At 52.6% G+C, this 15540-nt stretch overlaps 1 protein-coding gene across 2 annotated transcripts in view; it reads left to right on the forward strand.

Annotated features, from left to right (window-relative positions):
• Positions 1-10269, forward strand: part of LOC118641821 (ATP-binding cassette sub-family A member 3) — a 51526-nt gene extending 41257 nt beyond the window's left edge. Inside the window, exons 23-33 of one of the 2 annotated variants that reach the window (XM_036279402.1) lie at positions 439-643; positions 1019-1238; positions 1594-1752; positions 2930-3102; positions 3694-3822; positions 3928-4122; positions 7262-7449; positions 7871-8041; positions 8307-8497; positions 8638-8711; positions 9192-9359. In XM_036279402.1, coding sequence (XP_036135295.1) covers positions 439-643; positions 1019-1238; positions 1594-1752; positions 2930-3102; positions 3694-3822; positions 3928-4122; positions 7262-7449; positions 7871-8041; positions 8307-8497; positions 8638-8711; positions 9192-9323 — 1837 coding nt within the window. In that variant the 3' untranslated portion in view covers positions 9324-9359. Of the gene's footprint in view, positions 1-438; positions 644-1018; positions 1239-1593; positions 1753-2929; positions 3103-3693; positions 3823-3927; positions 4123-7261; positions 7450-7870; positions 8042-8306; positions 8498-8637; positions 8712-9191 lie in introns of both variants that reach the window. The other variant, XM_036279403.1, reaches the window with a different exon arrangement.
• Positions 10270-15540: the final 5271 nt, after the last annotated feature.

Here is a 15540-nt window from a genome sequence, read left to right on the forward strand (position 1 = left end):
GAATGCACTTGACAGAGGGGAGGGGTAGATGAGCTGTTGCAGTGATACAGATGCCTAGTGATGGGGTCTGATGAAGGCAGAACAGAGAGAACCGGGCAGAGGGTTCTCAGATGTGGGAAATGCAGAGCGACACTTGAGTGTTTGTGGGAAGTGTGTGGCACAGGAGACAGATTGAAAGTTAGTGGGAGAAGCACTGCCACCATTGGGGACAGGAAATCCAGAGGAGGAGCTATTCTTGGGGGTTGCGTTTTCCTGGTGCTAAGACCTTCCCCCAGCTCTGATGTTCTCTTTTAACCCCCATTAGCAGCTCAGTTTGGGGCCGGCCACTACATCACATGCTTTGAACAGTAGTAACCAAGGACCCAATCCCCCAGTTGCCCAGAAGTGCTGTGCTCTGTCCCTGACCTGATCTTCCCCCTCCCCCCCAACCCCCTACAGGGGCCGGAAAGGATTTGACATCGCCCTCAACTTGCTCTTCGCCATGGCATTCTTGGCCAGCACATTTTCCATCCTGGCAGTCAGCGAGAGGGCTGTCCAGGCCAAGCATGTCCAGTTTGTGAGTGGAGTCCACGTGGCCACTTTCTGGCTCTCAGCTCTGCTGTGGGACCTCATCTCCTTCCTCATCCCCACTCTGCTGCTGCTGGTGAGGGCTGCATGGTGCTGAGACCCTTCCCTGCACATCAAGGGGCTTGCCTTGGGGCCCCTGCGCAGACCAAAACCAGCCTGGGGTCCACGCTGGCAGCTCAGCCCTGATTCCAGGAAGGTAGCTGAGAATGGCAGGCAGCCCCCTCATTGGTCTCCATGCCCCCAGCTTCTGCCCCCCTTTAGTAGGCAGGGCCCTAGAGCCAGGTGCCTTGCTAACAGCTCCATCAGCAAAGGGGAGAAGGAGGAACCTCATCAGGGAAGATCCCAGGGCTAAAAGCCAGCATGGGGGACGACTTGGCCTATGGAGCTGATGGGCCTGGGCTTCTGCATTGCTCTGCAGGCGTACCAAGCCCCCCTCTCTGTGCTGCTACAGGTGGTGTTCAAAGCCTTTGATGTGCATGCCTTCACACGGGATGGCCATGTGGCCGACACCCTGCTGCTGCTCATGCTCTACGGCTGGGCCATCATACCCCTCATGTATCTGATGAACTTCTTTTTCTCGGGGGCGGCCACTGCCTACACGAGGCTGACCATATTCAACATCCTGTCAGGCATCGCCACCTTCCTCATGGTCACCATCATGCGCATCCCAGGTGGGAGCATGGAGACCGCCCCCTACTCCCCACAACCTGGGCACCCCTGGAGCCTCTCTGCCCCAATGTGGAGGTGTGGGGGGTAAAGGGGTGGCACCACTGCAGATACTGGGCCAGACTACACTCCAGCAGCACCTCCCCTTGCGTTTTCAGCAGAGCTAGTGGGGCCACCCCCCGGGAGATGGTGTCCCAGGAAGGCGTGGGCCTGGTCTGTGGAGGACACCCAGCCGGATGCCCTGGCCCACACACACTTTAAAGGGAACATCAAAAACCTGCCTTCCCTGATTTGATATGTCCTTGGGGGCAGGTGTGGTATGTCCTCCTGAATTCACTGGTCTATGCCTTCTCCCCACAGCGGTAAAATTAGAAGAACTTTCTAGAACTCTGGACCACATGTTCCTGGTGCTGCCCAACCACTGTCTAGGAATGGCGGTCAGCAGCTTCTATGAGAACTACGAGACCAGGAGGTACTGTACCTCCTCCGAGGTGGCTGCCCACTACTGCAGGAAATACAGTGAGTGTCGGGCTCCCACCAGCAGCCCCTTTTCCCAGCTCTCTCCCCAAGACCAGCTAGGGCACCCCAGGAACCTTGTTCCTGTGAAGGAGCTCCTGTGGTGTGTCTGGGCAAGTCCCTGGTCCCAGACTGAGTTTAAGCATGAAAAGGGTCTTCAGAAGACATGTGCTCACCCACCTTCTCAATGATATATGCTTCCTCCTTCCTGCCTGGCCGACACCTAAATCTCTGTGAGATCAGCCGAGGTGGTCCTTCTCCTGGGAGGCTCTCCCACCCCTAGCCCTACCATCACTTTGAGCTGGGTGCCCCTCACTGCTTTTGCAGCACTCAGACACACATGGAAGTCTCCTGCTTCCTTGACCAGCTCCACCTGATCCCACCCATTCCCATTACCCTTCCAGCTTTTGCTGGCTCCTGGGTGTTCCTTGGCTTGTGGGGCAGCACCACTCCCGTCTCCATCTCTGTCTTTACGTGACCTTCTCCATGTGTCTTTGTATTTCAAACCTCCTACTCCTTTGTTTTGTAAAGACATTTGTCATTGAATTCAGGGCCTATCCTAAATCCAGGATCTTAACTTGAGACCCTTAACTAATTACATCTGCAAAAACCCTATTTCTAAGTAAGGTCATTCACAGATTAGAGGGATTAAGATGTGGCTGTCTTTAGAGGGGGCCGTGATTCTTCCCACCACACACTCTTTCTGTGCCTGGAACCGTCTTTAGCAGACAGCTTGGTTGTCATGTCTGCAGAGCCCTGCACACCCCCCTGGCAGGCTCAGTCTCTGCTCTGTTCCTACCACTTTCTTACTTCACAGGACCAGCTTGAGGGGAGGGAGGCACGTCTTACCTATCTTGATGTCTCAGTGCAGTCCCTAGGCAAGGAAGTGAATGTATGTGTGAGTGAGTGAGATCATGACTTAGGCACTTGCCATAGGTGCCCCTTGCAAGGTGAAACTGCCCCAAAATGCGGGAAGTATTTGGGGCTCTTGTATGGCAGTGACAAACATGGGATGCATCCTCAGAAGATGAATGGACTGTGTACCTTCACAGCCTCCATGTCGAGGGCTGGGGTGCAGGTGCCTGGTGGGCCTAGAGAGAGGGACTTGGGTTGGCACCCGGGCAGAGAAGTAAGGGCTATAGGAGACACGGGTGCAGCACCCTCTTCCTTGCCCACGCAGACATCCAGTACCAAGAGAATTTCTATGCGTGGAGTACCCCGGGGATCGGCAGGTTTGTGACCTCCATGGCTGTCTCAGGGTTTGCCTACCTCATCCTGCTCTTCCTCATTGAGACCGACCTGCTGTGGAGGCTGAAGACCTGCATCTGTGCCCTCCGGAGGAGGCGGGAGCTGGTGAGTGGCTCCTGCAGTTCTGCACTGGGCAGGTCTCCCACCTAGGCCAGGCTTCCTCAGGACAGTACACAAGGAGAACCTCAGCACCCAGCAATGGCCAGGGTGTACGTGCATCACAGTGCTCACAGCCTGTGAGGGGCTCACAGTTCTCCTGCGGCCTTGAGGGCCTTGGTCTCAGCAGAGGCAGTGTTGCCAGGCACTGTCATGTTTGTCACATACATCCCATCCCACAAACATACAAAACCTGCTGAGACCACATTGAATGCTCAGATTAACCTAGGGCAAATTGACTTCTCTAAAATTTTAAGACTTCTCTATGGAGTTTCTATTCATATATTAAAATCTCACTTCCTTCAACGGAGTTTCCTGGTTTTCTCCATGAGTCAGGCGCTGTCCTTGTTCCTGGGCAGTTTATGTCTGCTCAGTGTTAATTTCAGCCCTAATGGCCCCCTCAGCTCTCCTGTGAAAGGCCTGAGTCTGCACACGTGGGCTGGACTGTGTGAGCTCTCAGAGACCTCAGCCCCTTTTCCCATTGAAAAGGACTCCTCAGGCTGGAGCTTATCTCTTGCGGTCTTTTTCCGGAACAATTAGATGGAAGTGTACACACGGTCATCAGCGCTTCCCGGGGACCAGGATGTGGCGGACGAGAGGAACCGAATCCTGGCCCCCAGCCTGGTCTCCCCACTAGACATACCTCTGGTCATCAAGGAGCTCTGCAAGGTAAGGTGACTACACTCCACAGGCCCCTGGTCTGCCCCCAATACCTGGCTGCCCAGAAGGTGGCTCCTTGCCTCCCTATTGTGATTCCTGCCTGGAACCTCACAGGTGTATGAGCAGCGGATACCCCTCTTTGCCGTGGACAAGATCTCCCTTGCAGTCCAGAAAGGGGAGTGCTTCGGGCTGCTGGGTTTCAACGGAGCTGGGAAAACCACCACTTTCAAAATGCTGACCGGGGAGGAGACCATCACTTCTGGCGATGCCTTTGTTGGGGGCTACAGCATCAGCTCAGACATCAGGAAGGTGGGTGCCACCAGAGAAATGGGAAGAGGGGGCACGCTGGAGGCAGGGATGCAGCTTGTCTCTGACTCAGGAAGTGGACAGCAGGACGAGGCAGTGACAGTGGGTAGAATTAAGCCAGTGATGGGGAAGAGAGAGAGGACAGGAAGATAAGGGACCCTTTGGCTGGAAAAGCCCAGGCCTGGCTCGGGTTGCTGAGACTGGGTCTCTCCCAGCGAAGCCATTTCTCTGACCTGGTGGAACATGATGCTCATAGCATGCTGCCCTGCTTTATTACTATTTTTTTTTTTTTTTTTTATCCTCACCCGAGGACATTTTTCCATTTTTTGCACAGATAGAGTGGGAGGGAGAGAGAGGAAGAGAAACATCGATGTGAAAGGGACACATCGAGTGGCTGCCACCCACACGACCAACCAGGGCCGGGGACAAACTGCAACCGAGGTACATGCCCTTAGCGGGAACCGAACCTGGGTCTCTCCGGACCACAGGCGGATGCTCTAACCGCTGAGCCAAACCGGCCAGGGCGATTATTACTATTTTTTTTAATCTTCACTCAAGGATACGTTTTTCTATTTATCTTCAGATAGAGTGAGAGAGAGAGAGACATAGACATGAGAGAGACACAGCGATTGGTTGCCTACCACATGACCCCGACCAGGGCCAGGGACCAAACCACAACCAAGGTATGTGCTCTTGACTGGAATTGAGCCTGAGACTCTTTGGTCCATGGGCCGATGCACCACTGCTGAGCCAAACCAGCCAGGGCATGCTGCCCTGCTCTCTCCAGTCTATGCACAAGATTTACAATAACGGTCCCCTACGCTGTTCAGACCAACAATCCCACCAAACACCAAAAGCTGGCTAAAACATCAATGACAAACCACATTGGTAAGAACATAGAAGAGCATGCAGCATGGTAAGGAACTCGGACCAAAATCCAGAAGCCCTGCGAGGCACAAAGGACCACTGTGTTATAGGCAGTGGTGTGGGTTTAGAGGCCTTGCTGAGCGAAGAGAGCAAAAACAAAGGCCCAAGGCCTCCATGGTAGGGATGTGATAGGAGACTTTCCCCGCATGGGTTTGAACCCCAAAGGCTATCCCACAGGGTAAGGATGAACTAGGCCAGCCTCCTGCTCCCCTGCCCCTGGGGATTGCCTGGAAAGTTCCCTATGTGCTGAGCAGAGCTTGTGCCTGGGAGCGACCTCATCTTCTGATCTTGCAGCAGGAGCCAGACCGCAGCCCACACCCTCTCCAGAGGAAGGCCTTCATCCTAGGCCTCGAAGAACACCCCAAATAGTATTTCAAGGCCTATGAGCAGTGCACAACTGAACAAAGACAGTCCCTGTGACCAGAACCTGCAGACACGAGGGCCCTGCAGGAGATACAGGCCCACCACTTTAGATGTGCAATCACCAGACCCAGATTGTAAAACAGCTGTTTTTACTGTGTTGAAAGAAATTGCCCAGCCGTTGTGGCTTACTGGTTGAACATCGACCCATGTACCGAGAGGTTGATAGTTTGATTCCCAGTCAGGGCACATGCCCAGGTTGTGGGCCCAATCCCCATTGGGGGGCATGCAGGAGGCGGCCAGTTGATGTTTTTATCTCTCCCCCTCTCCCTTCCTCTCTCTCTAAAATCAATAAAGAGCCCTGGCTGGTTTGGCTCAGCTGTTAGAGTGTCGGCCCACAGACCAGAGAGTCCCGGATTCAGTTCCCGCTAAGGGCACGTGCCTCGGTTGCAGTTTGTCCCCGGCCCCAGTTGGGGTCGTGTGGGTGGCAACCACTCAATGTGTCTCTCTTGTATTGATGTTTCTCTCTCTCTCTCTTCCTTCCTCTCTCCCTCCAGCTCTATCTAAGGCTAAATGAAAAAAATAAATAAAAAATAAAATCAATAAAGGAAAATATTTTTTTTGAAAAAAGAAATAAACTAGGCTAGAGATATGGGAAAAAGGAAAACTATAGCTGTGATCCAGAAAGTAGAGGAAAGGGTGAGAAGTCCTTACTACACTTAATCTGAGTTCCAGCAGGAAAGGAGAAAATAAGGGGAAGATAATCACTGACAAGGTAATAGCTAAGAATTTTCCCAGACCGATTAAACATAAATGCTGGAAGCTTAAGAACCCCAAGGAGAATAAAGAAAAGAAACCCCATCTTTGGAATTCTCAGACTTCAGGCTCACCTGTCCTCAGCCAGCTGCTGAAGGTAGGGGGGAGATGGCAGCGGCCGTGGGGCACCTTGGCCCTGATGAAGGTGGCCATCTGACCAGGGGATGCCCCACCCTGAAGGTGTTGCCACCAAACCTCTCTTTCATTAGAGGGAGAAGAAAGAAAAGTCCTAGCACAAGTTAGATGTTTATTAAATGTCTGATAAATGAATGAGCAGATGATATACCAGGAGATATTTGCATGTGGTAATCATTTCATATAATCACTACATTCTTTTTTTTCTTTTTTTCTTTTTTTTTTTATCCTCACCCGAGGACATTTTTCCATTTTTTTATTCAGATAGAGTGGGAAGGAGAGAGAGAAACATCGATGTGAAAGGGACACCTCGAGTGGCCGCCACCCACACAACCCAACCAGGGCCAGGGACAAACTGCAGCCAAGGTACATGCCCTTAGCGGGAACCGAACCCGGGTCTCTGTGGACCGCAGGCTGACGCTCTACCGCTGAGCCAAACTGACCAGGGCTTTTTTTTCTTTTTCCAATCCTCACCCAAGGATTGATTTTTCAGATAGAGTGGAAGGGAGAGAGAGAAAAAAACATTGAAGTGAGAGAGACATTGCTACCCACATGACACCATGTGCCCTTGACTGGGAATCGAACCTGAGACCCTTTGTTCTGTGGGCCAATGCTCTAACCATTGAGCAACCAGCTAGGGCAATCACTACATTCTTGTACTAACCTTCCCCCACACTGCCCATAGTGAATGAGGCTCTGGCCCATCTCTGACCCCTTGTTGTGGGGCACTGTGGCTACTCGTGGCCTCCTGTGTCCCTGCAGAAGTGCTGCTTGGCAAGCTTTGGCTGTGGCCAGCACCAGGGCCTGTGCATTGGCTGATGGACCACCCTGGACAGATTGGCTGAGAGAAACCTGGAGGAACCTCCCTCTGACCTGTTACTTCCTGGCTGTATTCCAACCCAAGGTGCGACAGCGGATTGGTTACTGCCCCCAGTTTGATGCCCTGCTGGACCACATGACAGGCCGGGAGACACTGGTCATGTATGCCCGACTTCGAGGCATCCCCGAGCGCCACATCAGTGCCTGTGTGGAGAATACACTCCGGGGGCTGCTCCTGGAGCCGCATGCCAACAAGCTGGTCAGGACTTACAGGTGCACCTGCCCCTCAGCCCCTCCGCTGCCCTATGACTCTATGATCCACGGGTCTTCCAAGGGTAAAGTCAGAGTCTCCCTTAATATAGAGAGCCACACAGGTCAGGAGCCGGAGCTCCCAGGTGAGAGGGGCTGCCCTGTTGGTTCCTGCCTCCTAGAGGTAGTGCCAAACTCAGGTAATGTCAGGACCCCCCTTAGGTGCAGACAGATGGTGTTACTGCTCCATGTGGTGGCAAGGACTGACACCCTGGGCACAGCTTTCTCTTGGGCCTCTAGCTCTCTGAGGTGGAGGCTTTCCAGGCACACTCCTTCATTCCTCTTCACCTGGGGCACTCTGTGATCATCGGGCCCAATCATGTTGGGACTCAGGGATGCCATGGTAATAATCAGCCTTGCCCTCTCCTGCACCCCTGTACCCCAGTGGTGGCAACAAGCGGAAGCTGAGCACTGGCATTGCCCTACTTGGAGAGCCTGCAGTCATCTTCCTGGATGAACCGTCCACTGGCATGGACCCCGTGGCCCGGCGCCTGCTCTGGGACACCGTGGCAAGGGCACGTGAATCCGGCAAGGCCATCGTCATCACCTCCCATAGGTAGAGCCAGGGTCTCTATGTATCAATGGATGAGCTGTGACAGGGGCTATAGGAGGGGATGGGCTGGGAGGAGCTAGAGAGAGATTTGACATCAGTTGGTACAGAATCTGTGAGGAGAATCCCCAGGCTCTAGCATGTGCACCACACTCTGAGCATGGGAATCAGGAACAGCCTGATCTGGGTGTTGACACCTTTCCATCTGCACATGGAGGGTGGATGTCAGCATACCCCAGCCCTGTGTGAGGCCTCCACTGCCTCTCCCCAGCATGGAGGAATGTGAGGCCTTGTGCACCCGGCTGGCCATCATGGTGCAGGGTCAGTTCAAGTGCCTGGGCAGCCCGCAGCACCTCAAGAGCAAGTTTGGCAGTGGCTACTCCCTGCAGGCCAAGGTCAGGAGCGACGGGCAGCAGGAGGCACTGCAGGAGTTCAAGGCATTTGTGGACCTGACCTTCCCAGGTATGTGAGCTGCACAGAAAGCATCTGAGCCTTGCCCCTACCAAGTCCCACATCCCTGACCCCTGGGACAAGGGACGGGGCCACTCTCCCCTATCCCTTCAGTCCAGCCCTCACGAACACACGGTCTCTCCTTTGTGTAGGCAGTGTCCTGGAAGATGAGCACCAAGGGATGGTCCATTACCACCTGCCTGGTGATGACCTCAGTTGGGCAAAGGTGAGCATGGACCCCATAGGGCCTCAGCTAGGGCTGAGGAAGTTCCCTCCAGCCGTCACCCTTCTGTGGTGATTCCAGGTTCTTTCCAAGGAGAAATCACTTATAGTTTCTGTTCTAACACTCACCCTAATATCTACAAGGTTTGGGGGGTTTTGCCTGAAATATTTAAGTTGGAAAAAAACTTGGCTCAAAAAAGGAAACTGGCTCAGAGAGGGAATACAGCTTGCCTAAGGTCATACTCTGAGCTAAGAGTCAGGAGGAAACTCGGTCCCCAGACATGCTCATCAAACACAACCCCTCTCTTCCCTCTTGGATCTCTGCTCACCCTGTAAGGCCAACTCCCTGTGGGTGCTTTAGGGGCTGGACTGGGCAGGGGTAGGATCTTTGGGGCCATACCACTCCTTATGGCCAGCGGACTCCCAGACCGGCCAAGAAGTCAGGCCCTGGGCTTGTTAACAGCAGCTTATCTGCTTCCCAAAGGTCTTTGGTATCCTGGAAAAGGCCAAGGAGAAGTATGGAGTGGACGACTACTCTGTGAGCCAGATCTCACTGGAGCAAGTCTTCCTGAGCTTCGCCCACCTGCAGCCACCTGCCGAGGATGAGGGGCCATGAGGAGCCTGGCAGAGGTGGGATGAGGGGGAGCACAGGTGGATGTCCTCTCCCTCCAAGTTCATCTTATCCTGCACCTATATTTCTAATCACTGTTTTCTATAATGGATATGAAAATCAAGGCACAATATGGACTGGGTGTATCAGTGCCTTCACACCAGGAATCAGCATGCGAACATCCGCATCTAAGGTGGTCGCCAAACCCTACTCCCAGAAGTCAAGATCCCAACCAAGAGTGGGTCCAGCATTGTGTAGGCAGGCTGCAGGGTCTTTGGGGAGAGCTGGCCAGAAAGGGGCCACAGCTTCCCTAGGGAGTGAATTTCCCTATGAACTTGTGAGGAGAGCACTCAGTGACATCTCCATGTTCACACATGGCACAGAGCTTCTCTAGGTGTGAAATGGGAAACGGCTGGACAGTTGGCAGCAGGGCTCGCCAGACTGCCCAGAATGGACAGAAAGGTCGCCTGTCGCCATCCATGAAGGAGATGCCAGCTGTGATTAGGCACTGAGGGTCTTGGCTTCCAGTATAGCTGAGGGCATCCTGAGAGTCCATGCTCTTCAGAGTGTGGCGGCTACGCCGGGCAGAGCTGACCCTTCGACTGGCACCATCCCAGCAGCATCTTCCAGTGTTGGCCAGCGCCGGGTGGGAAGGCAATCCTCCGTTCCAGACCCTGGCCTTCTGAGAAGCCACCAGCCAAGAGGCCAGTCAGGGACTGAGCGGCCATCTATGGAGGATGTACTGAACATATGGTGACTGAAAATAAAGGCTGGAAGGGAACATGACCACAGTCTGTGAGTCACACACAAGATAGGGGTCACAGGTCCAGTAACTCACCCCAAGTCCTAACACAAGCTTTCTGTGTCAAGTTTCAGACCAAGAAAAGCAAGAGCTCATTTTTCCCAGTATGTGGTAAACTTACAGAACTCACTGTCATAAGGTGAAGGAATAACCCAAAAATGCAAATGCAGATGCAGGTTATATAAACAGCCAACTGACAGATGTTTGTCTACAGTGAGGAAAGACGGGTGTAGGGTTGGTGTAGGAGGGTGCAGACCTGGGTGGGCAGGGTTCCAGTTCCAGGGCCACTCATAGACTTTAAGCCATTTTCCAGAAGATTCTTCTTCAGCTCAGCTTCCTTTTTATTTATGTACTATTTATATCTTAGTTTTCTAAGTTTCCATGATTTGAATCTCTGTGCCTTTTATATTACCTTAGAATTTATAGTTTTAGAAAAGACTTGTTTTCATCAGTGGTTCATTTGGGTCAGTTTCAAATTTGCATTTTTATCAGTCTCTCAAAGTCTATAAACACTGCAGATAGTTTCCAATAGTTCTTTTATTCCCTTTAAAATTCTTCAAACTATCATCATTTAGTTCCATATTATAAAAATTAAACTTAGGGGTGCTTGTGGTCCTAAACATTGCCCACCAGAAAACAGCATCTGAGAGGTGGGCCTCAGATTTGTTGGCAGGAGCTGTGGTCACTGTGCCCATATTGGGTTTGCTGGGTTGTGGGAGGAGGGCAGAGGCCAGCGCAGCCTGCCCAAATGTCCACACTTAACAACCCTACTCTAGGGCTTCCTGGCCTGGGTTTTAGTTTTTCGTTGTTATTTGTTTGTTTTTATTGATTTTTAGAGAGAGGAAGGTAGAAGAAGAAACAGGGATGAGAGAGACACATCAATCAGCTGCCTCCTGCACACCCCCTACTGGGGACTGAGCCTGAAACTGGGGCATGTGCCCTGACCAGGAATCAAACTGGCGACCTCTCTGTGCATGGGACAATGCTCAATCAACTGAGCCACATCATCCAGGGCTCCTGGGTTGTTTTTAAGCCCATGTGTTAGAAATTTGTCATTTTTATCCTTTGATGCCACAAAAAAGGGTGAGGAAAAGTATTTAGGACTGAAGGAACATTTCATACATATGTGAGGCACACATATGAAATCAACACTGTGTCAGTTCAGGGATAGGTAGGTTCATTAACAGAAGATGAGGTGGAGAGATTAGTGTGAAGGAGACTAACAGGGTGAAAGTGGGGACAGTCATGATCATAAATCCTTCTTAGGAAGATGACCTAGCAGCTGCAGAAAGGACGATGCAGACACAGCTGAAACTGCAGCAGTGGGGGACCAGAGGGGCAGGTGCCAGCAAGAGCCAGAAGACTAAGTCTGTCAGAGAAGCCCACAGTTACACTGAAGCATGGAGCTTAGGCAACTGCATCCTCCCATTCCTATCTCACTTTCCTCTAGACCTTCAGGCACAGACAGTCCCTAGACATGCTGGTCTCAAACAGCTGTCACATCTGGCAGGCATAGCCTTCCAGGAGGACTCCACTCCTGCCCTGCCCCCAGCAGCAGTTAGGCCTTCCCTGCCCTGCATGGCCTGGTCAAGGACTCCCCAGAGGCAGACACCCATGTTAGGGCTGAGAGCAAAACCTAGAAAAGTCTTGCCCAGTCCAATGATGTGGCTCAAATGAAACAGACAGTAGACATAGGGACTGACCTTCAGCCTGACAGCTGCACTCAGAATTTAGGGCTCCGACAAGGAAGGAGGGCAGCCAAGTGGGGAAGGTGGGGAAACCCTACGGGGGGCAGGGCTGAGACCAAGCCTCTCCACTGCCTTTACTGTGGGGAAGGGCTGCCAGGCAGTAGGTCACAAGTCAAGGGACCCCACCCCCCAGGCCACAAGAACAACTGCTGCAGAATGAAGACTGCAGCAGGCTTGCTGAGCACATCAGAAAACCCCAGATTGCAATGGTTTAGAAAAGACAGGACTTTATTTCTCTGCCAAGTCCAAAGTCCAAAGAAGGCAGTCCAAACATTCTGTCACCATCAAGATCTCAAGGAGTCAGATTCCATGTGCCTGCTTGATCCAGATTCTGACCTCCCTCCTTAAGGTTACCTCTCAGGGTCTAACAGCTGCTGAGGCTTCCAGGTGGCATCACCAGAAAGCATGGAAGGAGCAAGAGGGCACAGCTCCTGGCAGCTATGAGACACTTCTGCATCCATGTCACTGCCCAAAACACAGGCACGTGGCTGCAGAAGATACAAGGAGCTGGGACACACAGATAAAACCCAGACACCAGGACACAACTGCAGTTTCTACCACGATTGTAGCAGGCAGGTGATCTCCCTATGTATGCCTTCATTGTCCACCTGAGTTGGTGAGACCTCACCTCATCCAGGAAGCCCCAGAGACCCCCACAGACCAGCAGACCAGCAGAAGCGGCCAAACCCTAAGGCCTGTCCCCAACTTCCATCCCCCATGGGGTGCCCTCGCCCTTTGGTTGCAGGGACTCAGAAAAGCAAACTGTTTCTTGCTGAGCAAATTCTAATCCTAGATCTCTAGTCCACAACACCAAGGGAAGCCAAGGTCACCTGAGTCCCAGGGACCCCTGGCCTGTCTCACAAAGCAGACAAAACCAAGGAGTGAGCCAAGACCAGCACCTGGAGGGGAGGGGAGGCTGGAAGGCAGGTCCATGGGTGGCCACAAGCTGTCTGGGGAATGGGGGGAGAAGGTTCCAAAAGGCTGGCCTACAGGTAGACTGCCGCCAACCAGGGCAGCTGATTCCTGCTGCTCCATCTGAGTGACACTCCATGCCAGCTGCTGTTCAGCTCACCTTTAGGGACCAGCAAAACACTCGTGACATAAGCTGGCCAGGCCCTCTGGGACCCCCACTCCCACACATATCAGTCAGTATGAAGGTGAGTGCTGCCTACACTCACCCAGAGCCTGCCCGCTGCACTGAGGGACAGAGCTTCACCTGCAGACAGAGGGACAGATGTTCCTGGGTAAATACCTAGCCCCACCTAGACCCTGAGGGGCTAAGCTCCATCCACTCCTGCATCATAGAGATGGCCCAAAGGTTCTGAGAGGTACCCCCAACACCAAAGTTAGGGTTAGGCTGTTCACCCCACCCCACAGCTGAGGCCAGCAGGCCAAGTGTACAATATCCCATCCTCCATTCCCTGAACCTTGGCTCAAGTCTGATCCCAAACCCCAGAATGTTTAAGCTCCTGCAGCCTGGCTCCTTTCCCCAACAGAGGGCACTCTGGGGACCCTGCATGAGAAGGGCTCAGGGCAGGTGGGTCTGGACTCTGCCAGAGAAGGGGCAACAAGGGGGAGGTCCAGGCCCTCCCAGGAGAGCCAGGAGGCAGGATAGTGCTAGGCCCTGGAGTCCCATCCCCACCAGATGGGCTCACTTGGTCTGGGCTTCAAGCAAGCAGGGGAAGGGGCTGAAGCTGTGGGGTCAGGCCTGGGGATCTGGGCCCTGCCTTCCTCAATACATGTTGCTGTCCAGGCCCCACTCCTGAGGCCTGGCCCACACCCCACAGATACTGGCTTCAGATGCCTCCAAGGTCTGAGAAGCCCCAAGATGACTAGCTGTGTAAGGCACAAGGGAAGAGGGGAGTGTTGGGGGCCAAGCCACAACAGCTCAACCCATCAACACCACAGCATGACTTGAGGCTTTGAGGCTTACCCAGTGCTGCAGTACACTATTCACCTGCTATACATTTAGCTCTGGCCAGGCCCCATCCTGTTCCCTGGGACTGCCCTGGGGTGGGAAGCTCAGGTGTTACTATCTTTGACTTCCTTGAGGCAGAAACAAACATGGGGCTTCATGGGGCTTTGGGCATTAAAACCAACATAGGCTTCCAAACCAACTCGGCCCTGCAACCCCTCCAGTGGGCAGCCTGCTGCACCTCCTGGGAGAGTCCAGAGGTGTCTGCTGAGGGGAGCGGTGGGGGCTGAGGGATTGGTTCAGGACCTGATGCCCCACACCTTGCAGACACTAACTGGGGAGGCCTCACCATGACTCCAGACCCTCATTAGCTGGATGGCCCTTTCAGTCCCAGCCTGACCACTTGGCTCCTTCACCAGCTGCAGGCACCCACCCCTACAGACAGGAACCAGGCCTTGGAGACCTGTCTCCTCTTCTAAGGCCTCCCCCAAGGTCACTGAGCCATCACAACCTCCCTGACCCCACCCAAACCCCTCTTCCACCTGGCTGGAAGATGTGGCTGGGTCACATCTTCCCTTGGCACAGAAACTGCTAGCAATGGGTAGAAGTGCTTCCTGGCATGGCTTACAAGGTATCTCAATGCCTACTCAAAGCTCCTGGGTGGCCCACCATGACCTCCAGCACAACCTTGGCTATCCCTGACCCTCTTGGTGTCCAGGATCACTAGCCTCCAAGGGCAGGCACTGCAGAGATCAATAGGTTCACAGAGGATGAAGGCAGAGGGAACATTCTACTTTGATGTAGGTATACTCTCAAAATGAGAGCAGCCAACAGGTGGCCCTCAACACTGGGAGGAAAAAGAAGGGGGCTCAGGATACTGGCCAGAGCCCTAGGTTACCTGTGGCTGACTGCCAAATGCCTTGTCCACTGGAGCCATGCCCACTCTCTCCATCAAATCTGAGCCAAAGACCTGAAGTCTCCAAAGGCGTGTTTCTGGCCCTCAGCGCCCATGTCCTCAGCAGGTTGACACTGGGGGCTGGGAAAGGAGGAAGGCCAGGAGCCTCCAGAGTTTTATTTTCTCATGTTTCTTTCAAACACATTCTGCTTATCCCCAAAATGGCAAAAGCCAAAATGCTTAAATGTTAAATCTCACCAGATGATGACATACTCGATAGCAAAAATCAGTAATATTTAGAAACAAATTTGATTAAGTTTGTGAATAAATCATGCTTTTAGGTTTTATATAGTGTGTTACACAATACAATATACAGATTGTACACCTGAAAACTATACTTTTATTAACCAATGTCACCCCAATAAATTCAATAAAAGGTGCTAATTTTAAAAAAAGATAAAATGGCCCTGGCCGGTTTGGCTCAGCGGTTAGAGCGTCAGCCTGCGGTCCAGAGAGACCCGGGCTCAGTTCCCACTAAGGGCACGTACCTTGGTTGGTTTGTCCCCAGCCCTGGTTGGGTTGTGCAGGTGGCAGCCACTCGATGCGTCCCTTTCACATCAATGTTTCTCCCTCTCTCTCTCTCTTCCTCTCTTTCTCTCCCACTCTATCTGAACAAAAAATGTAAAAATGTCCTCAGGTAAGGATAAAAATAAATAAATAAACAAACAAACAAACAAAGTTTTTTTTTAAAAAAAGATAAAATGTGTTAAAATTTATATGCATGCCAAATTATATTACTTCAGAGCATTAAAAAAAAGCAGAGAGGGTATCAGGCCAGATAGTTATTTTCCCACCCTCCTCTC

The sequence above is a fragment of the Molossus molossus genome, unplaced genomic scaffold (assembly GCF_014108415.1).
Source record: "Molossus molossus isolate mMolMol1 unplaced genomic scaffold, mMolMol1.p scaffold_m16_p_3, whole genome shotgun sequence".
Taxonomy (NCBI): domain Eukaryota; kingdom Metazoa; phylum Chordata; class Mammalia; order Chiroptera; family Molossidae; genus Molossus; species Molossus molossus.